General features: G+C 36.5%; 2 protein-coding genes across 2 annotated transcripts; one reads left to right on the top strand and one right to left on the bottom strand.

Moving 5' to 3' along the window:
- Positions 1–5,961, top strand: LOC6642087 (putative ATP-dependent RNA helicase SoYb). The gene is made up of 3 exons (XM_023175602.2): positions 1–346; positions 1,516–3,476; positions 3,550–5,961. The coding sequence occupies exons 1-3, from the start codon at positions 304–306 to the stop codon at positions 5,653–5,655; spliced, it is 4,110 nt and encodes a 1,369-aa protein (XP_023031370.2). The 5' UTR covers positions 1–303; the 3' UTR covers positions 5,656–5,961.
- Positions 5,962–8,994: 3,033 nt separating this feature from the next.
- Positions 8,995–22,275, bottom strand: LOC6642706 (neurogenic protein big brain). Its single transcript, XM_023175913.2, has 5 exons — positions 21,684–22,275; positions 19,613–19,779; positions 17,741–17,867; positions 11,902–12,109; positions 8,995–11,172 (listed from the first exon to the last, which is right to left on the bottom strand). Exons 1-5 carry the CDS (start codon positions 21,884–21,886, stop codon positions 9,757–9,759), a joined length of 2,121 nt encoding a protein of 706 aa, XP_023031681.2. The 5' UTR covers positions 21,887–22,275; the 3' UTR covers positions 8,995–9,756.
- Between the last annotated feature and the right edge of the window lie 476 nt (positions 22,276–22,751).

Raw genomic sequence — 22,751 nt, 5'->3', positions numbered from 1 at the left:
GTACAAAAGTCGCGTATTTAACAGATTCTCAGTCAGTTGGTTGATGTGTGTGTGCGGGTTTGAGCGTCGTGCTTTATAAATTCTAAATATTCAATCGTAGATTGAGAAAATGTGTGAGCATTCGTTATCAACTTGTGCATTTTGTGTACACATATTTTGCTAAGACATCAAAATTTGTTTCTTGCCCGCTGTTGTTTATATGTATGTACATATGTATGTATGTATTGGACTTCACGTTGCTTAAAAGTTAAGTATTTTAATTTCTCCTTGTGCAGTTGTTGATTTTGTATAGCGCAGTAAAAGATGTTTTTGCGCAATAAAGATTCTAACGGGAGCTTAAACCAGGGTAAGTACAAGGCAGTTACTTAATTTACAATGGTCTGTAAATATTACTAAAAAATACATACATACATAAGTGGAGTATCACTCTTATGCACTTGGAAAAAGTACCTCAAAGCTGAATATGTATAAATCCTTAATCAATAAGTGGCTTAAAACGGTTCAACGGTTGGCTAATTGATTATAATCACCGATTTATTGCATCCCCTGTTTTCGCTGATCTTTCAATTTACATATGTATGCACATACATACATACATACTGTGTCCTTTACTTGATTCGATTTTTATGTGATAAAAAGGGAAATTTACCATGTTTTTTAAGGGTAGATAGCATATGAGTAACATGGTTAGGTGGTGAGTCGGTCAAGTCAGCTGATCTTATTCCAAAATGGGCTAAACTTATTCCAAATTTGAAACATTTCAATATAAAATGTTTTCGCTTCTTTTATACAGAAGTGTGAGATTCCTTCAAATTTATTTCTAAAATTAACTTTTTTTTGGTGTCCAAAATATTTATGAATTTTTGAGATCTCATTTAGTATGCCTTTAGTATAGATTCCTTGTCCTATGACATTCATGTGTATTAAAGAGGTCCTATACGTGTTTTTAATCATTCTTAGTCCAACAACTTTTACATATGTATGTATATATATATATATATATAAATTCACGTTTTGTTAATTCAACAATAGTTTTTGCCTAGACGATGCCGCATCAGAAGCTGCACCAAACCCATGGCCCACTAGTGAGTCAGAGTCTGTGTGTGTGTGGTTATGGGAATGGGCATTGAGAATTGTTGGATCTAGTGCAACACAAACAAATGGCAAATAAGCACAAGGACCTCCTTAACGCGCCTTACTTGCGGCTTGGGTGCAGTGTTTTTTCACTTTGAGTTGTTGTTTTCACATTTGCCGCTTAAAATGGAGGCACAATTTCCACACAAAGGGAAAGCTTTAATTAGCTTAATGAGAAAATCAAATAAATTTAAACTTTGTCTCTTTACATTTGCTTTAAATTTGCTACTTGTGTTTGCTTTTGCTTATCTTTTTCGTTCCCCCTGTAGCAGAAATTTTCGCCATGAATGAAGACGACTAAGTATCCTTGGGTTTTGTGGGAAAAATCCTTTAAACTTCAAGCTGACTTTAATTTATATAACTTTTTCTTATAATTTTTAGGCCAGACAATTTTCATTACTCATTTGGCGAGTCCTCAGCTTTTTTGGTACATTGAGCTAAAGGAATTGGAAGCAAAAGCCAAGTCAATATGTCAAATCGAAAGGGAATTGATGAGCCATTGCAATAGGACTAATCACTTGAATGAATATAAACAGGATCAACATGTCATTGTGGAGTTTTTGTCCTGGAATTCTCCCAAATTTATACGTGGCGTGATTTGTCAATCCAAGGATGAGGAATATTTGGTATCTGCTCTGGACTATGGCTTTACTATAAAATGTTCAGCCCAAAATCTCTGGTTATTGCCTAAGGAATATCAAATGAAATGCCTCAACATCAAGAAAGGATGTGTGGCATCAGTAATTCCTTTAAATGACACCAATTGGTCCAAAGAGGCCCTGCATGACTTTGACAAGAAAGTGGAAGAGTCTTCTCACTTATCCTTCTTACCTGAATACAACAATTTGGGTTCAACTGTAGGACAATTGTTTTGGAAATCATCAACGGAAAGAACTCAAGTCAATGCAGCTAATTATCTGGTGGAGAAACAATATGCCTGCCTAGATTCAAAGTCTAATGTCTTGAGGAACTTACATTCGATTAGCTTAACAGAAGACATATTAAATATTGATCTAGCCGAGATCAATAAAAAGGATAAGGAGCCACGTTTACGTGTGCGTAATATAATCCGTCTAATAGCTGATAAAAATAAAACGGTCATGGAAAATTGTAATCAAAAATTCGATATGTTTCTACATCAACGAAATTTTATTATACCACAAACGGCTTTAAAAATGAGTAAAGTCAATAGCAGTAGAAGTGGATCTTATGATATTTTAAAAAGTGTTAAATTAAATAATACAGAGAATTCTGCAAAGAATTTGGAACAAGAATCGGCTAAGCCAATGAATGCTCTCAAAAATAAGGATGTAAGCAAAACTAATTATTCTCTTGGCCAGGGGAAAATATATACAACAACTACAAACGTGGTCAAAAAATCAACTCTAGGCAATGACTTAAATCCACAAAGCATTACTAGTGTGGCTTTAGCCCACAGTTCATCAACTGTTTCACCCATGAGAGATAGGCAATCATTGCCTTTTTGTCAGAATATACAAAATGCCATGAAGAGATTTAATTTGCACAATACTATGCAGCTCTTGGCCTGGCCACATCTAATGCAAAATACAGGCAATTCTCTTTTATTAATTAATAAACCCAATAGTGGACGCACTTGGTGTTATCTTCCGGCATTATGCTCTTTGGTAATGCGTAAAATGCAACACAGTAATTTGAAATTGGGTCCTGTGGCTATTATTCTCACTGATTTGGCCAACATTACTAAATTGGCAAAGGATTGTGCAATGTTAATGCAGGCACATAACACGACAATTATTAAAGTTGTCAATACATCTCAGTTTTCGCAAACGGATGTGTGCAGAGCGCTCCTGGATTCCTGTGGCATTTTGATTACTACACTTGATAAATTTGTAAATTTACTAGAGATCCATAATAAGAATGAGCTAACGCTCTTTGATTCGAATTATCTGGAATTGTTTGTTTGCGATGATTATGATCGATTGCGCTTATCAAATGCTAAACTTCTCAATGAAGTGCTTCAACAGTCTCGCAGTATTTTGAAATTTCCCCTACTTCGGTTTGTACTAATATCTCAACAATGGCATCGTAAAGTCTTTACCAAACTCATCAAGGATCTTGCTGGTGAGGCTTTAATTCTATTTGGTGATTATCTCGAAGCAGCCATGTATGGTGGCTTGACAATGGAAACCGTCCTGAGACGCACAAATGATAAACTGACGCAATTAGTTAAATACATTGATCAACATAAATCCAAACGCATTTTAATCTACTGTAAGAGTCAACAAGAATTGCAGTACTTGACCAAGGAATTAACTGAAATGGGTCAGCAATGTATCGGCATATCCGAGGCTGAAAACCAGGTAAAGAGTAGAATGAGTGAACAAATAAGTAATTGAGTAAGAGACACATTCTAAATTTTTCAATTACTTTCAGCAAACTCATCAATTGCTCCTGTTAACCGATGAATCATCACATCCTGAACATTTGATCAAGAAGAATATTGAAGTACTGATCCATTACAGCATGCCAGATTCGTGGACAAAGTTTGTGTTTCGTTTTCATTCTTTGATGGATAACATTGCCAATTTGTTGGTGCCCACACAAAATACTATTAAAGTTGTCACCCATTTAATGTTGGATCAAAGTAATTATCATGATTTGTCACGTCTTATGATGTTCTTTGATTCCCATGGCATTGCAGTGGACAAAATTATTCAACAAGTGGTTGTCAGTTATCAGAAAGAAATTGAAATGAAGAGGCCCTTCTGTCCAAATCTTTTGCATAGTGGCAAATGTAACCAGAAGCAGCAGTGCGATAAACGTCATCATTTTCTACAATCGGATTTGCAGGGCCCAAAAGGACCCATGGAACAATCTGGAGCTTTGGTGCGTTGCTTTGTCCTTAAGGTATACGATCCTGTGCACATGGCCGTAAGGCCTATTGAGTTTAAGCCTCCTGGCTCATCCAAATGGCTGCCTGCCCCCTCATCGGACAGCCAACTTTTAATGGCATTTGCTTTAAGCATGGCCATGAAATCGAAGCCTCATCTGCCATTGAAAACAGGAGATGTTTGTGCCATTCATCAGCAGGGCCAATTCAAACGTGTACGAATTGTGGATATACCCCAAGGATGTCCTGTGACTGTTCAGCTAATGGATCTCGGGACAGAGCTACTACAAGTCAAACCCATAGAGCTGCTCGAATGTGATGAAAAATTTCAAAATGCGCCTTCACTAGCCATGGATGTAAGATTGACCCAACTCCAGCCAACTGGCGGAGAAACAGCGAACTGGACACTAGAAGCCATCAAATGGGTTACCAATACATTTAAAGGCCTCAACGAACAGGAGTATATACAAATATATGTGGATTTCGCTATTCTCAATGTGATCTATGCCAGTGAAATTGCAATTATTGAGAAATGTCAAACGATGAGAACTTTCGTGTACAAGCTAAAACTGCGTAAGGAATTGCTATTGAAAGGCTATGCTCAGTTCCAGGAAAATATTGATCATATACAGATAGAAAAGTATAAACAACAAGAGCAAAATTCAAAGCCAAATAAACTTACGAAGCCCAAAGCCAATGAACACCTTGAAGAGCCTTTGAAAAATGTAAATGAGACAACATCAGAGATAAATATCAATTGCAATTCGCGTAAATCGAATAGAATCAGCTTAATGCTGGCTGCAATTAATAAGTTTATTCTAAGAACAGAGTCATCCGTGCAGCTGGAATCCGAAATCATTCAAGAGAAACACGTAGAACCATTAAAAGTGGAGCTTCCTGTTATGGATAGTACCACACAATTTTTTAATACGTTAATTGGCCAACTGAATGTGGAGAATTCTTCAATTAAAAGCAATTCTGCTCAAAAGCTTATAAACAATATATTTGGATCAACTTTGGAAAAGGCGAAAGTCAAGGAGGAACTCGAGAACACTTTGCCTATTCCGTCTTCGGAAATATCAGTGACGGACTCGGCACAAATCTCAACCGATCATACAACCAGTGCTTTGAAATGTATTAAGATTGCAGAGGGAGCAGTTTGCCCCAAGGTTAAGTGGAGACAAACTCTCGGCCACATCGATATCACTTTTGAACAACAAGTGCCACAGTATGAACTCATTCTTCAGGCAAATACGTTATCCTATAGCGTCATAAAGGCTGAGCCGCCTCAACGTTGTGTGCTCAATCTATTGGGAGAAGTAAAAATTGTGTCCGAACAGCAACATGGTTATATTCTACATGTCAAATTGGCCAAGTTAAGTCTGGTTTGTTATTGGCCCACCCTATTGAATTCACTCTACGCACAACAACACTCCCATTGGCTGATCTATGACACAGAAAGAGCTAAATCTCCGCCACAACGCATGGGCGTTGTCTTGTGGCAGCGATATGTGCGAAGACTGGATGAAACCAATGATACAACTGATGATGAGGATCACCAAGGTGTCCATCAATCGTCAGATGAACAAATTGAGCAAGGTGTAGAGCGATGCGAGTCCTTGTTTGCGGACCACTATAAAGACTTTTAATTTAACTATGACTTCTGTTTAACTTGAATTTAATCTTGTAATTTTTATATTCACATTCTTCTTTCATTAATCTCTTATTAATGACAAAAAATATTCTCTAATATTTATCTATGAATTCGCTAATATTAGATAATTAATACATTTATTTTGGTGTAACAAAAATTGTTACTTTTTTTCCTATTATGTTTAAGTTCAACAAAAAAGAAATGTATTTTCTCTATTCCTTTCAATATTTCAAACTTCCTTTCTATTTGAATTTGTCTTTTTCTAGCCTCTTTCACATTCTATATTCTAATTATTTTGAATCGCAATGCGTTCATTTGCCGTTTAATTACTTCTTAATACTTATTTTTTGACATCTTATATCTGTCAATTAGTGTTTTGACTTTATGTTAGGATATAATAACACCAAAAAAAAATACGATTTAAGTCTTGACTATAAAACGTAAGACATATAGGTACATAAGTTAAGATTCTGGCTTGTCATCGGCCTTTGTTCATTGACGCTGAGTTGTTTTTTGCCTTTTTGACTCTACTTATATTAAAATACCAGTTGGTAAATTCATGTCTAGTCTCATTCAATCGTTTGAGTCTTCTCATATATATAAAACGGCAACTAGTTCTACACAATTCTCTCATGTATGGACATTTATCAAAAAGTTAGTTTCTTCACTTCTTGTGTTGTCTTCCGGTTTGCATCTTTCCATGATAGGAACTCAATTATAGAGCAAGTCCACGGGAATCCTAGAATCAGGTTACAATACATCACTAAAAGTCTGAATTCTAAACCAAGTTAAGTCTTTTGACAACGCCTTATTAGATTTACATATTAACTATCCAACTTACCCTTTGATCATCAATTATCAGAGACATCTATGAAGCTTATTTCAGAAATTGCTATAATTTGAAAACAAAAACATTGTATTCGCAATAACTTTGTTTAGTATATTGTAAGTTTCTTGGAATGTATAATTTTTCTTAATAAACTTTTTACTTTGAAGAAAAATGATTAAATTATGTGTTCCTTTCGTTCCCCTTTGATAATCTGTAAAACAACGAATATACGTTTATTTTTCGCAATGGCCGCTAGATCATTATCTGTCAAAATAATGTGTCTACCCGATGACATGCGGACTAGATAGCGTTTGAGCGATAGCAGAATATCTACTTGTTCGCTGTTTGGTGTCGATTTGTCCTTTCCATTGGGAATATGCCAAGACTTGCTAGCTAATACTAATGGCAATAGACACATCTCCAGATCACTCATCAGCTTTCTATAGTTGGCATATTCTCGCAATAGTTTAGGAAACAAAAGACCAGTAATCTCCAAGGATAAAAGGTTATCGGCTAGAACACATGCCACATGGATTTGAAGATCGGCGTAGAAACAACGCTGAATACGAAGGCAACGTCCTGCGGCGATCTCAAAAATAGGTGCCTGCATTAAAACACTGCGGTAGAAGTGTTTGCGTACGGCAAACGTGCGGCCTTCCAGATCCTTAAACAAGGCCCGCTGGGTGAACTGGGTGATGCCCGGTTGCTGGCAAATTGGTTTAACGTCCAATTGCCAGGGTGCATCGATGTCCATGCGTAGTTTGTGTTTTGTCGTTCCATTACCATCGCAAACCTGGCGACAAGCCTCCACAAGATTTGCTTCGAGGAAGTTTAACAGAAAAATAGCTTCATAATCCTTTAGTTGATATTGCTGCATTACTGTGTCCAGAAATAGAACCAATTTCCCGGAGAGCTTATAAATTCCTCGGACTCCTTTGACACAGTATCCATCGTAAAAACGAAATTCCTTATGAACCACGCTGCAAGTTAAAAGCTTCACGTCAACCTTCTGCAACGGAGAAGTGTGTTCCGTCTCAAAGATGCATAAATAACGTTTCCTAGCTGGAGTGGGTGTGGAGATTCCATGTTCAGTGAGTATGCGGCTCAGTCGTTTCCCATTGGTCTTAAAACTTGGCTTTAGGAATAAACTTTGCATGACTTGACCAAATTTTTACAGGAAACGCAGATGCAGATTGACTCGAAAATATGGCGCTCAACCAATGTTGGAAAGCTTGTGCTGCACAAGCGTTGCCAGTATCCGTCAATCCAGTGTTGGAAACTCTCTTTCGTTTCAGTTTTATAAAATATGGCGCTCAACCAATGTTGGAAAGCTTACGCTGCACAAGCATTGCCAATCTCCGTCAATGCAGTGTTGCAAAACTTCGGGGAAACTCGGAAACTCTTCCGTTTCATTTTTTAAATTCATACTGAATGGCTGTCTGAAATCTACTGCTTGTTTTTTTAGGATATGTTTATAATCTAGCTTCTCTTGTAGGTACTTCAAGTTCGATATTTCTCAGATTTTTTCTTATTTAATTATTGATGACTCTTTCCTGCATTAAAAATATATTAAGTGACCTATTTGTATATTTTTTAATTGTTCAAAAATTGGATTGGAATTGGTTTAAAAATTTGTATGGTAGGGTAGTTCTACATTTTTTTTCTTCCTATTTAGGGCATGGGGTTTATCCAGTCTCATTTAGAAAATTTAGTCCGCTGTCACTGAACTAGTTTTATAATCTTCATACTTAAAGCCATTCGTAGTTTGTTTGTTTACTTCAATTTGTTATTTTTGTGTTTTAATCAAAAAAGCAAAAAATGTTCATAGATCAAGTTTGTCTAACGTTGTTCATATTCAGACGGTCAACGTTGTTTTTGCTTTACCAATGGGATGGTATTTAAAAATTGAAATTTGAAAATACTACTTAGTATTTCAAGGGATTGCTTGGGATATTTGAAAACGCCAGTTTAGCTTTTTAGGATGCCAAGCTCCAAAGAGAGGCAACATTGTCATATGACAGGAATAATTAAATAATACAAGTTATTAATTTTCGTTATAGAACATTTTTTAGTTGTATTTGACATTTGTTTTTTTGCTTTTTAGTAATGCACAAATTATTTGCATTATACAGATATATTTTTCATACTTAAAAATTAACAACTATGACAAAGCCTTGATACATACATTCTTAACATATACATATAATTACATTTATATATAAGTATAACCATATAGATGTCGATCCATTTTCATTGATTTTGTCTAGAGCTTATGTAAAATTGTATACTAAACCATATTAAATATTATTACAAAAGAACTAATTGTAATATATACAAAAATAATTTTTAAAGAATTAGTTCAAAAAATCAAATGAAAAAGGAAGCAAATTGTTTATTAAGTAAATCTTTGTATATGGAAGAAGTGCGCTGGCTTTAATAATAAAGAATAAACAAAAACAATGGAAATAAAAAAAAAACAATTTCATTTCAAAATTATGGAAAACAAAAATAGTTTTTTTTTTTTTGGATTAATGGTATTCAGTCTAAGGGGTGAGAGTTTAAATAAACGTTAGGAGTCTAACAATAAGTAAGACGTATGAAGCATATAGTATTTCTATATATTTGTACGATTCGAAATTGTATGAGTTGATTATAATCACAAAACTCATGAATTGTGTGATTGCAATTGAAACGGTAAACTTGATTGAGTTCTACCTTAATGGTAATCGTTGCTTGCATAATGCTAGGTGCGAGTTCCTTATATATGGTATATACCTTCTATACATATACATATATTAGATTTTCGAATAGTACAATATGATAATTAAGTGGCATTCGTCAAAATTGACCTGTGAATGCAAGTATATGTAGACGTATATCTATTCTATGCTGTGGCGGTTCTAAGGATATCAAATTGGTTACATTTGAACCCAAAAGTATGCAATAGGGACTCAAAATGTCACGTTTTGAAGCAAATAATCAACTTTTCCAATGTGTTTTTTGAGAGTATATTCCCTTATTTGACATCCCTAGATCCGCCTTTGATCCTATGGCTAAATATAGAAATGGATATGCTCTAAGTTAAGTTAGGCTAACTAAAACTTTGCTTTATATTTCCTTTGGATATCCAGACTAAATAAACTAAAACAAACTGCTCTGCTTGGCTAGGCTACAGCTATGCAGGGTCATGGTGCCAGTGGGATGTATGGCAAGTGCATGGATTCCTGGCGGCGGTGGCGTCGTTATAGGACCCCAGGAGAGCCGCTTTCAGTTTGGTCGCAATGGCAACATCCCATATTGCTGTTGCTGTTGCATCATTATTTGCTGTTGTTGCTGCTGCTGTTGCTGTTGCTGTTGTGCTGTGGGTGTGGGTCCTTGTGAGGTGGTGTAGGTAACGGCACAAGCAGCTGGCTGAGAAACCACAACTGGCGCACTCACCTTACGTTCGGATTGTGTGCGAATGGGCTGAGGATGAGCTGCTGTCGGCTGTGGCGGCGGAGCATACATCAGCATGGGTGGCGGTGGTGGTGATGGTTCAACACTGGGATGGCGTGCTGGCGGAGTCACAGCCGATCCATGATATGAGCCATAGGAGCTATCATCCGACTGGGCGGATTGTCCGCGATTACGTGGACCAGTCATCCCGTAAAGCTGTTGCTGATCACGACGTTCGTATTTCTGATTGCCATCAAGTGGTGTGGGATTCGTGCGTGTTCCGTAAACGGGCTGGAAACCTTGTGGCTGCGGTTGACTTTGAGTTTCTCCCATGAGTTGCTGTTGTTGCTGCTGCTGCTGTTGCTGTTGCTGTGGTTGCATTTGCGGCTGCTGCACTGAGATGGGACCATGTTGTTGCTGTTGTTGCATCGGTTGCTGCTGGCCACGCATCGATCCACGCATTCCGTAAATACTCTCCGAACGCTGCGATTGCATTTGATTTTGTAAGTTTTGATTCTGTAAATGGGAAGATTGCGCCGCTGTAACCTGTTGCTGCTGTTGTTGCTGTTGTTGTTGTTGTTGCTGTTGCTGCTGCTGCTGTTGCATCTGCTGCTGTTGTTGCTGTTGCTGCTGTTGCGTACGCATGGGATATAGACTCTGTGCTGGTACCAAAGGACCCGGACGTGGAATAATATCCCGATTAATGGCCGTGTTGCTCTTGGCATAAACAGATTGTGAACGATTGAGATTGCTACGTGTCAGAGTCGGAGAACGGCAATACAGAGAGCGAGTTCCGCCGTACAAAGGTTCCTGATGTTGCTCATATTTCGATGAGAGTGGCGGAGCTGTATACAAATTCTGGCAATAGTTACCCGTTCCGGCACCTACCACACCAGCCATTTGTGCCATATTTGCAGCATTGTGTTGAGCTTGTGATCCAGCATTACCACTAATAACACCATTTGTCTGACCACCACGTGGATATGTACCCTGCGTTTGTTGATATTTATTGGGTTTCTCCAAATCCATATCATAGTTGAGCTCATCCTCAGAATGTATAGAACTCGAATCGTTGTCAATGCTAGCCTTGGCATAACGCAAATTGCGACGAGAATTGAAGACGTACTCATAGACCAGGCCAGAAGCCATGCCACCAACCAAAGGTCCAAACCAATATACCCAATGATTGTCCCATTTGTTCAACACAAACGATGGACCCAAAGAGCGCGCTGGATTCAAGTAAGGCATCTGTAATTAAATTTAATAGGGAAAAATATAAGTTTTATGTAGTTAAAGAGTGTTTAGGAGAGACAGAGATTATGATGCTGATTTGTATATTGGTTTTCCAAATATAGAAATGTAATCTTCGAGTATCAAATTATTATATAAATGCAAATATAGGTAGATAGATTGATAGACAAGATAGATCTGGCTTAAATCAGAGTATTTATATCACCAACGTTTCTATATTCTAAGTTTGTCTGAATTAATTTAACTTAAAACTCTCTTCTATTGATTTGCTAATTGATATCTCCTTTTGATTTAAGCAACAAATGTTTACCCTAGAGAGTATCTTATCGTAATTTAATCTTTATGCATCTCATTCGTTTCGCTTAAATGTCTGCTTTTGATTTTCGCGCCAAAATTGTATCCGTTATGCTAACAAAGGAGTTTTCTACCTGTCTCTAAAACTCAGTTTTTGTTGTTGTTGTTGTTGATGTGGCTTAGCTCGGACTGCAGCCGTGTGTTAAATTAATTATCTTCCCTACTGCCCCTCTTGCTGACTGTGCTGTGGTCTTTATGCTGTTTCTACCTGAAAAGTTGACGACGTCACGCTGCGATTTTGCACCATAAAATTGAGTGGAAAAACGGCAGGTGCGTTTTTAGCGGAGATTTCGGTTTCTGTTTTTGTCAGCATTCTTCTCTCCAAGCATCATTATCAGTGTCCAATGTCAAACTTAAACTCAATATACTTACAGATACAAAGCAGCAGGCACTGTATGCTGCACCAATGGATATCGCTGAATTGCCCATGAACTTCTTAATGGAATCGGTTGAGACAAAATAGCAGAGGACAACAACAAAAGTCAGGATAAATTCCACACCAAATCGTTCCCAGGCGGCCAAAGCGGCACTGTGTGAGATGGCAGCTTGCAGATTACCTTGATAGCCCGGCACAGTGACACTAAAACGAGAGAGAGAGAGAAAGAAAACATCATTTAGTTGATTGGAGTCAATGACAATAATTTACGAACCCTCAATTTCTCAAATCATTTCGAATTCTCATCCCCACCCACCCATCCCTCCATCCATCCATCCATCCATCCACACAATATATTATGTCGATTGTCAAAGTTTCAATTACCAAGTTGGCAAAAAGTTGTTGCCTACTTTTCTAGGTTTATGATATGTGCAAAAGTTTTTGTCGCCCTCATAAGATTAGATAAATTTTGATGAACTCTAAGTGCGTGTGTGTGTGTGTGGGTGTGTGGGTGTGTGGGTGTGTGTTTTGTTGGCAAGTTAAATTAACTTCTTCAAACTTTTCCCAAGGCCCAAATTTATGTGTGAATTTCACATACAAGCTTCATTAATTTGCAAAAAAATAATTGCAAATTTTAAAAGTCAAAGTCTTCTATGCCGATTGGAACTAAAATTTACTTTTATCTAGGAATACATTTTGGTGGAAGTTGGTCTAGAATATTGTATATATAAGCTTAGCTCTGCCATTCAAGATAAAAGTACAAAAAAACTTTATCCTTGTACCTTGACTCTTAAATATGTAATTATAATTTCAATAACCTTAATTCAATGTTTTGTAAAATTAATCAATATGGTTCAATGGCTTTTAAATGTTTACTTTTGGTTTCTCTTAATATTTATGGAAAAACTTGACTAACTAATGGCTAAAATTTTATTGCCAAGTGATCCAAAGGGCTGCTCGAAACTAAACCAACAAAAAATCCTTTTTATACACTTACACATACAAATGTATGTACATATGTGTGCATGGGAAGAATGGAGCACCAGTAAGAGCAAATATTTATCAAGCTTTCCGCACAACTGGCCGCCCATTTTTGCCACTCCCCCACATCCTAGCCTCCTACTTGCCTACAAGCTCATGCTTTTGGCACCGGAACATTGAGTAACTGCACGAGTCCGGAAATAAATGCTTTCGAAATGCACTTAAAAGTAGTTGAGCAAATACATGTTGAACGTAGCCAAACCGCTGAGCCACTCAACTCAAACCCCGAAATGTGTGTAAAATGCTGTTGATGATGACGCCCCTCCAAAGGATGATTCAAAGGTGCCAACTGCCAAACCGTGGTTGAGGTCAGGCTTAGCGGCCGTAAGCCGAAAATTATGAGCGTCAAGGAAATATTCAATTTGAAATACTCTGAATACTCAAAATTTGAAGTTAAACCTTGCTTAGCTCATAAATAAATAAAGTGTTAATATTGGCGAGAAGTACAAACAAATGATAAAAACCAACCAACAACTAAGTAGCCGGAAATGGCAAAATGTTTTCAAACCAACTTTTATATATGATGTTAAGCTTTTCAGCTTCTTCTTATGTTCTTCCTGCAAAAATTGTTTACAACGAAAAAAATGAAAAAAAATTTAAAGAAAAACAGACAACAACGAATAAAAGCTTACAAACAAACTGAAAAACTTATCCGCAAGTTTGTGTTTGTGTGTGTGAAAGGAGGAAACACATTTCCTCGCACATTTGTTGCCACCACATCCGGTTGATGGTAAAGTGAGGTTATGTGTTATTTGTGCAACACGCTTGGTTTAGCTTGTGGTTAGGATTTTGCTATTCCCATTGCTCCTTCATTCCACTTCCCTATCTCCATCTCCCTTGGGTCCCCTGACTGAAATGAATTTGTGGGTGGATTTGTATGGCACACACTAATAAAATTGTTGCACCAAAATCAAATTGTCATGTAATTTCATTTCATCATTTAATGGAAGTGCGCATAATTTTCGTCCCAACTGTTTCACTTGAAAAACTTATCTACAAAAAATCTCAAATTTCAAAACTAAAAACTGCAATCAGAACACACTGTGGGCGTTAATTTTCAAATTTTTAAACTAAATATTTAATTTAGTAAAAATTACTAGAAAATTATGAAATTTTTTAAAGTTGCTTTTAGACACTTTCTCAAGTTTCCTATCTTAATGTGCTTTTTAGACTTTTAGATAATATATTTATTGGATTAAATAAAGTCTGTATTTTTTTTTTTTGTTTTGTTTTTTATTTGTTTATACTAAACAGGGAAAATCAAAATGCAAATACTTTGCATACTATCTAATTTAGTTGATACATCAAAGGCCATTGATCTTTTTAATTAGAAACAATTTAATATGTTGTCTATTCCTTAATCCTTAATAGAAGCTGGAAATGGCAAATTGCCGCACTTTACCACAAATGCATCGATTTATTCATCTGGGTGTGTGTGTGTGTGTCAGTGTGTGTGTGCAGAACAATTAATTGCACTTTAATTGCAAATATTTCGACAATTTTCAAAAGGGGCATATTTAATGGCTATAAAATTGCATATCATAAATTCTAGGAATTTTTTTGCAGCAAACGAGACTCATGCTCCTGTTTCCACTCCACTCCCATTGTGAGGATGTATGTTGGGGACACATGTAAGTGGACCACCACCTGTGCTCAACCGGAAGCTACGACAGGATGCCATTTCCATGTTGTATGTGATAAGCCGAAAGAAGCACAGAGGTAAGGCAAAGGAATCCAACAAGTAAAAGGGAATGAATGGCAAGGGGAATAGAGGATAGTGTATTCAGTAATTCAATTGCCTATGTGACCCGAATTGATTTTCGATTTGCAGGAAATGCATTTCCATGCTAGATAGAAATCTTTTAAAGGGGAAACACACATAAGCCTCGGTTTGAACTAAGCCGCACGTTGTAGTATATCGATTCCTTTCTTTCCTGCCCTTCGTTTTTCGGTATTTTATGAAATTCAAATTTTTTCCTTTTATGTTTCGCATTCGAAAATCCTGTTTTGTATTTCACCCTCTCTCTCTCTGTGTGTGTGTATGGTCATCTCTTGGAACTACTGTAACTTTATTTTTGTATTTTTTTCTTTTTGGGCAGCAGGTGTGCCCAGAATATACTTTTATGCATTTTCAGTTCCAGCTGCTCTTGTGCTGACCAACCAGAAAGGAGCAACAGACGCAGACACGTGTTTGATTTCAAGTTTCCGACGCATCCTGCCCATGGCGCAGGCGCAACATACGACAACTTGGACTTGCTTCTTCCACAAAGAGAGCAATGGGCAATGTTAATTATATATATATATAATATATTTATTTTTTCTTTTCTCCTTTTATTTCTTTTTCGTCGACGTCTACCTGATTTTTATCTTTCATCATTTTCAAACTGGTGCCTGGTTTTTTTTTCCTTGTTTTCTTTTTTTGGAACGTGCTTGGCGCACTTTGACCAGCGAAACGTAAAAAAATTTAAATCTTTTGAAATGCTCAAAAATCAGCTCATACCAAAGCCTGAGCCTGAGCCTGAGCCGGATATCGATACTTCAGGCGAAGAATATGAATTACTGCGGGTCTGTCATGTCACATGTCTCAGAACATAATAAAGAGATACCACTTCGGTCGGGGGGATGTGCGTTTTATCTTCAATAAGTATTTGTTTTAGCTAAGTGTAAGCGAGTGTATGTATGTAAATTCTTACTTTTCTGTTTTCTCAGGGCACATGTGGCCATATACGCGTCTCGCAATTAGGGTAAGTGCCAAGTGACATGTGACAAGGACAAGAGTGTGAGTTTTGGGAAACTTTACTAAAGTGCGGAAATATGCTCTTTTCAAGAGAGATTGGAAGAAAACATTTTTCCGAGTAGCTCTAAATTGTTTTTTAAATATTTTAGCTACTAAATCCAGAGGTTGGTCTTTAATGTATATGAATTTATCTAAGCATTTTCATATGTCTAAATATAAATTACTGCTTTCGAGTTGTAAAGTTTGATAGTTGTGAAGTCAGAGAAAGGTTGTAAGAATAAACTGTTTTTTTTTAAACTTACTCTGTCAAAAAAAAATGAAAATCTGAAGTGCTTTAGACTAGAAATTTATACCTTCCTAAGGATGTTTTCTTTAAAATCACATTGATTGTAAAAAAGGATGATGGGATTAGAATAAAAGAAGAAAATTAAGAAAACCAAAGCATAAACAATAAATAAGTGTGCTTATTCAAGTGATTCACAGTGCACTTTAAATGAATTCCTGTAAAGCCAACCAACTATTCCTTGTCAGAGATTGTCTATAAATTTATATAATGATCTTTTGATGATAAAAAGAAATTTCATGACTGTTTTTAAGTTTCAACGTTTTTTTTTAGCCCAATTTTTCAGGCTGAACATTAACACATGGCAGGAACTATCAAGCCATCAATCATAAAAACCAATCACTTCCATGAAGAAACTATAAAAACCACAGAGATCCAAACTAACCAAAATCTAAACCAATTAATCAGCAGACAGATATACAGTTTTCCGTTGTTTCATTTGCTTTTATTTTTCGGTCAACATATGTTTCGATGAACTCATTGGACCCTTAACGAAAAAAATATATAAAAAATGAGAAGGAATCCAATGTTGAGACTAAACCCGAACCTGATCACAGCGGCAACAGCAGCTGAAACATGTTTCTCCTCCGATTCCCCCGACAACGAGAAAGTAAAGATGCCAACACTCTTAAAAAACAACCATCAGGGAAGGAATCGGAGGGTAAAAACAGATGTTGAGCAGACAAGAGACAAGCTGCAGAGGGAGTTGAGGTGGCAGCAGCAGTAGGAAAAAACGCATTAACTTTCTCGGCAACCAAAAAAATAAAAATAAAGGAGTTCAATGTACAGAAAGAGAAGAGAACACAAAAAAGTAAAAAAAAAATTGGAGCGAAATTTGAAAAATGCTGCGCAGGCGCAACGCAGAGACAAGACAATGGCCTGATATTCCACACGCATATCCTCTAGGAATGGAAATGTTGACAGGCAAAGAGATTTAACCACACTACCCTTAGGATTTTCTAAGAGATCTGTGTGTGTATCCTTGGACAATTATCTAGGCTCTCAACAAAGGAATACAGAATTCACTGCTGACAGCGTTGGACACAAAATGGGAAATCACAAGGCAAACAGTTTGACACACAAGGGGCAGATGTTTCTCTAGTAGATAGCGTGGGTAGAGGGTAGATTCAACTCCTAGGACCTAGCTACCTGCGTACCCAAGCAGGTGCCCTTTCAATGTGTGCGTGTGCGTGTGTGTGTGTAGAATTTCAAGCATTACCTGCATATCCTATTTATAAAAATCTTTTCTATTTTTCTTGCTTTTCTGCACATGATTTTTGTGTTTCCTGTTAAGGTTTCATTTCTATGTCCTTGTCCTGTACAGTCGACACACAAATACACACAGCAGACTCTCCTGTTCTAACCATAAATTTCACTTCCTTTCGAGTTTTGGTAATGCGTTTTCCATTTGAAATTGTTTTGTTTACTTTTTGCGTACACATTGAGGCAGAGAGATAGAGAGAAAATGTAAATTTCTGTGGCCAAAATGAATTCCATGCTCAATTGACTTTGATTGTTGACTTGGCCGACAGTTTAAAACCAAATTTGTAGACTTTGTAAGGCAAAAGTTTAAACTTAAAGTTCATCATCAATGAAATGTCCTAATGAATAATTAAAATCTTTACAAAACAACAATAATTTCGTAGAAACATTACATTTTGCCTTGATATTTCCCCCCGCCTTATCGTTAGCTACAACTTCAACTTGAACTTACCCATAAAGTAAAGCAGCTCCAGCAATGCCTCCACCACATTGGGCAGTCATGTACATCGCAGCTCTTATCGGAGATATTGTCCGGACCACACAGCAGGCAAGTGTGACAGCAGGATTGATATGAGCTCCTGTGGAGTAAAGCAAACAAAAAAAGGATAAACATTTTATGCATATCAAAGGGTGTAATTTAATTTTCAACTAACAAAACGAGAAATTCAACATATGGGTCAAACCAACTGACAGCCCCAAAACCAAAATATTTGTATTTGGGATTTCAGTAAATTCTCAAAAATTTGTTTGCCACAATGCAAATATTAACTTTAAACTCTCTACTATTCTACTATTCTACTACTCTACTATTATCAACATTAAAATTTATTCAATGTTTGACAATCGTTTTTGGCACAATCGATCTTGGCTTACTTTTAGGCCCAATCTTCTGGATCGTTATTTTAACAAGAAGTAGGTACTTGAGGTTTTTTGTATAGGAAAGAAAAACTCTACTTGTTTTTCTTAAAATTACTTGAATTTAAAAATCCAATTAATTTCAAAAGCATTCAATTTTATTACGCCTAACAATTAGATAAAATATTTCGAAACCCTTAAATAGAATGCTAAAAGCTATGATATATATCGCAACTTTTTGCAAACTTTAATAAATTAAAATATAAATTTAATAAATAATAGCCATTGTACTTGTTTTTTTCACGGTCATTAGACCCTACTCATAATTTATTATTTAATGGCAATGAATGCCCTCCCTTTTTGCCAAAACGAAGAAGAAGAAAAGACAAACAAAAAATGGCAAAGTGAACGTTAAATAAGATTTTGACACTTTTGGTGGAAGAAAAGTTCCTGCTGGCAGAGAGGGTGACGATGAATGCATTTGGAAGATAACATCATAACTTAATGCTTAACCAATTGTCTGTGAAAAGGGGGCAAAAATTGTTATGGAACGGGGAGAAGCAAATCAACAACACATGTTTTCGTTTTTTCCTTCAAGATTCTGGTGAACTAAAGACCAAGCAACGTTTAATTGCCTTGAATGTCAACGCAAATGAACAAATATATATACACAAACCGAGGGACAACTCCAGGGAAAGGCTGTCTGCTGGCTTTACAAGTGCGCCATGGGCGATAAGAGCAGCAGGAGAATGGTTGGAGCTTGTGGAATGTGGGACCAAGTAAATACTCTGACAGTGCAATGACTTTTGTTAAATTAAAAAAATAAAAAAAAAAGGAGAAAATACAATTTCATTTCTGCTGATTAAGTAGTGGTAAAAAAGACAAAAATTTACAGGACATACAGATCGTTGCTCTAAAGAAGATAAAAGGAACCATACTCTATATATTGATCTAATCAACTTGCAAAAATCTGTGATACATCATGGCACAGACTTTGTTTAAAAGCTCAGTTTTTTTTTTATCAAAAAAAGGACTTAAAGTGTAAGCTAATCATTCCTCTCATTCTTCGCTTCATTTAGTTGTAATTCGCAACTAGTTTCAGCGTCCCTATCCTATTGGTTCTTACGTTAAAAACTTTGCTCACCTCACACATGACCTCAAGACTGTCGAATAGAAAGTTTAAAAAACAAGTAGAGTAATAATAATAATTCTAGATTTGAGTCTTTTCAACTCAATATTTACGAATGCACAGAAACTTGAGATAAATACACAAAGGTGAGTGTTAGTAAGACAAGAAATGACTAGAAAATTTCCCTTCTTCAAATTTACTTTACTGTATTTTACCCCTTTAAGAAATTTGAATTTTGTGCGAATTCCCACGCAGATTGAAGATCCCCAGTTTTGTGTCCCCAGACAACACTTGTTGTCAAATTGTTCTTGTTGTTGTCATGTTGGACGACGCACTTACCCGATATGTGAAGAAAACATTGCGTTAAAGTTGTCATTGCGAGTCCTGAGGCCAGAGCCGTAGCCAAGAGCACCGAGGAGACAGATGCACCCACACCAGCTCCGGCAGCAGCACCACAAACGATGAACACATACAAAAAGGAGGCTAAGCACTCACTGATGATGGATCTGCAGGGAGACAAAAAGAAGAGAGATACATTTAGTAAATGCGAAATTATATATGTATGTATGTCTGTATATGTATGTATTTGGCATGTCATTTCATATGATTAAAGTAAATATCGTAGAAACGATGGTTTCTTCTTTATTTTGCGGACAAAGCCAAACGCTTTATTCCCATTTGCCCCAAATGACAATTAAGCGAGCAGAGAGCTGGCAAGAAGACAAGAAAACAGCTGCCGATACCGAGGGAGACGGCCGATTGCTTGGACAAACATTAAGTTCTGCTGCATCTGCCACTCCTCCTACACATCCCCATGGCGGCCTCTCGGCCCCTTGCCCATGGGAAATATCAAACAAACCGATTGCGAGGGCTGATTGAGGGCGAATAGAGTGAGGCAGCTGCATAATTCGCAAAACTTTTTGAATTTCCATAAATTTTGCCTTTTAACTTTTGCATATCTGTTAGCAATGTTTAATTGGAACCACTCTATTGCCCCTCTGCCCTGCCCCGTCCAGCCCAGCCCAGACCTTTCCCTGCACTGTACACTGTACTCTGCCATGTCATGATTTTTCCTTTACTTTTTTTTTTTTTTTGTAGCGGTCAGCACATAAAGCTTTTCTCACAATGATTATGGAAAATTCCGTGTCCATACAAAAATCTTTTTCTTCTTTCTTTTTTTGGTTATTTTTTTTCTTCTGTTTCGGACATTTAATGTGCAAAAATGCAGCCAGCAGAGCGCGAGATTTAATTACTTTATGAACTCATGATAAAATGTTAATTATCTTATTTTGAAATGATTAACATTGAGTACAAATTGTTGTTTTGCCCCAAAGGGTTCAGAAAGTTGCTTAAAAGTGGTTACAAAAAAATATTTCATTAAATCGACTGCAAAACAAATTTCATTGGAATTTTGATTAAATATTTTATGAGTCCGCAGCAATAAAAAAAAAATTCAAAACTTCAACAAATTGAAGGCTGGAGATAGTTGATTTTAGTCATTAGTTTGCTCGATTGAAACCTATAGATATTAATTTTGAGATTTAAAAATCTTTGCTAAGGTATATTTGAAATGATTTTGGCTTTGGACTGATAAAAGAGATCTTATAAATAATTAAATAATATAATTTGTCCCTGAAATCATTCCCTTTTGACAATTTGGTGAAAGAATAACTACATATTTAAAATAAATAAAGACATAGAATAAGTATATTTATGAAAAAATTAAACTTTTCGATAAACATATTTCAAATTTAGAAAGAATTTTTAATCTTTACAGTACTTTTAAACTAAATTTTTATAACTTGGAGCGTTTTCCAAATACTCTTAAATTAAAGAATCGTTTAAAAAATTACTGTTGAATTCAAAAACACTTTATAAATGAATGAATAAAATAAAACTGCTTGAAAATTAATTTAAACTGTTTTCACATACAAAAATTCAATCAAAAGTAATGTATTTCAATAAATAAACGAAGAAGCACTTACAAGTCCTATAAATCCCTTCATTAATATTGCCCAATCTGTTTCTAAAATATTTCCAAAATTAAATTTAATTTAAGATACCTCAAACAATTCGTAAATCCTTTCAAATTTAAATCAAAAAGGTTCTTAAAACTTCATTAAGAAGAAACACAAGCCACTTAATTTTCAATTACTTAAACATTATTCCAGCTTCTGCTCTATGGCAACTGCCACGCCAAGAGCCTTGATAACAAAGCTAGAAACTAAACAATAAACACTCCCACACCAGAAACAAAAGCGAAAAAAAAGAACAAAAACCAAAACTTGCTTAAGTTTCCACATAAAAGCAAAACAGTCGTAGTTGTAGGCTCTTGTTCTGTGTCTAGAAAAGTTATGCTAATGGGTTGGCTTTGCCACCCACAAACCGCCTAAACCAAATGTTGACCCACCTCCAAAACTCCAGAGTGCGTATTTCCGCCTGCATGCTCCGCTTGGGCGCTTGGAGCGTGCTGGAGAGGCGATTGTTAATGCCATTCCCGTTGCCATGTCCATGTGTGTCTTTGCGCATTGCCTCCAAGCGCTCGAACAATGTGACAATGTGATAGTCTATATTGTGCTCCAGTGGCATTGTGTGCAAACTTTCGTCGGCCATTTCTGTGTTTTTCTTGTTTTTGGCGTTGTTTTTGTTTATGTTCTCGATTAGAGGAGAAGGCTGATGACTGACAAACAAAAACGAAACACAAACACTCACACGATATGCCAACGAGTGACACGCGACGACAAATTAATTGGCAAACTTTTCTAAACTAAGTGGCAAACATTTTTTTTTGTAATACTTTCACAGTTAAATTGCATTCAATTTAGTTCAATTGCTAAAGTTAGTTTTTTTTTTTTTTCGCACAATTGTTAACCGGCTTTGATTGACGAAAGTGAGAGAGATATTTTGAGTTCAATTTAAATTTCCGTTTTTCAGTTTTTGGTTTTGATTCCACGCGAAGACACGACCGTACTCAAGCGCGAATTGCGAGCGAATGTCGGGCCTGAAGGCAAAGTAAAAGTAGCCAAGTGCATCCATCCCATAGGACCACAGACACTGACACACTCACACTCACACACACAGATACAAGTTGAAGTTGAAATTCACAACCACCAACGCATAACGCACGGCGCACTGGCACACACAGATACAAGTTGAGGTTGATTCTCACCACCACCAACGCGCTCAGCATAATTCATGGTGGGTTAACAACCCTCACAACGCACCATTGCACCATGGGGACTTTTGGGAAAATCCCGAAATATATATTGAGAAAACTCCTCTAGAGAAGTTTCATAAATTTCCCGATTCGGCAGAAGTTTCATTTTCAAATCCGCTTTTTTTTAAATTCCACGATTTATTAACTTGTCTTTTTGAGAGTTTTTTAGGAAATGGGAAACCATTTTTCAAGATATCAAAAGACTGCATATGGACTAGATATGAGTCACATAAAATGAAAACTTCTTAAAACTTAAAAACA

The sequence above is a fragment of the Drosophila willistoni genome, assembly GCF_018902025.1.
Source record: "Drosophila willistoni isolate 14030-0811.24 chromosome 2R unlocalized genomic scaffold, UCI_dwil_1.1 Seg167, whole genome shotgun sequence".
Classification (NCBI taxonomy): Eukaryota; Metazoa; Arthropoda; class Insecta; order Diptera; family Drosophilidae; genus Drosophila; species Drosophila willistoni.
Note: the sequence above shows the minus strand (reverse complement) of the source record. Positions and strands in the feature narration are given on the sequence as shown.

What these genes read in the sequence shown, in the direction of transcription:
- LOC6642087 (XM_023175602.2), top strand. Translation starts at nt 304, where the DNA reads ATGTTTTTGCGCAATAAAGATTCTAACGGGAGCTTAAACCAGG. An exon ending in TAACGGGAGCTTAAACCAGG is followed by an intron (nt 347 to 1,515) that starts GTAAGTACAAGG and finishes TATAATTTTTAG; the next exon opens with GCCAGACAATTTTCATTACT. An exon ending in TATCCGAGGCTGAAAACCAG is followed by an intron (nt 3,477 to 3,549) that starts GTAAAGAGTAGA and finishes AATTACTTTCAG; the next exon opens with CAAACTCATCAATTGCTCCT.
- LOC6642706 (XM_023175913.2), bottom strand. Translation starts at nt 21,886, where the DNA reads ATGGCCGACGAAAGTTTGCACACAATGCCACTGGAGCACAATATAGAC. An exon ending in CGCACTCTGGAGTTTTGGAG is followed by an intron (nt 19,780 to 21,683) that starts GTGGGTCAACAT and finishes GTCTCCCTGCAG; the next exon opens with ATCCATCATCAGTGAGTGCT. An exon ending in ATGTTTTCTTCACATATCGG is followed by an intron (nt 17,868 to 19,612) that starts GTAAGTGCGTCG and finishes TTTACTCCACAG; the next exon opens with GAGCTCATATCAATCCTGCT.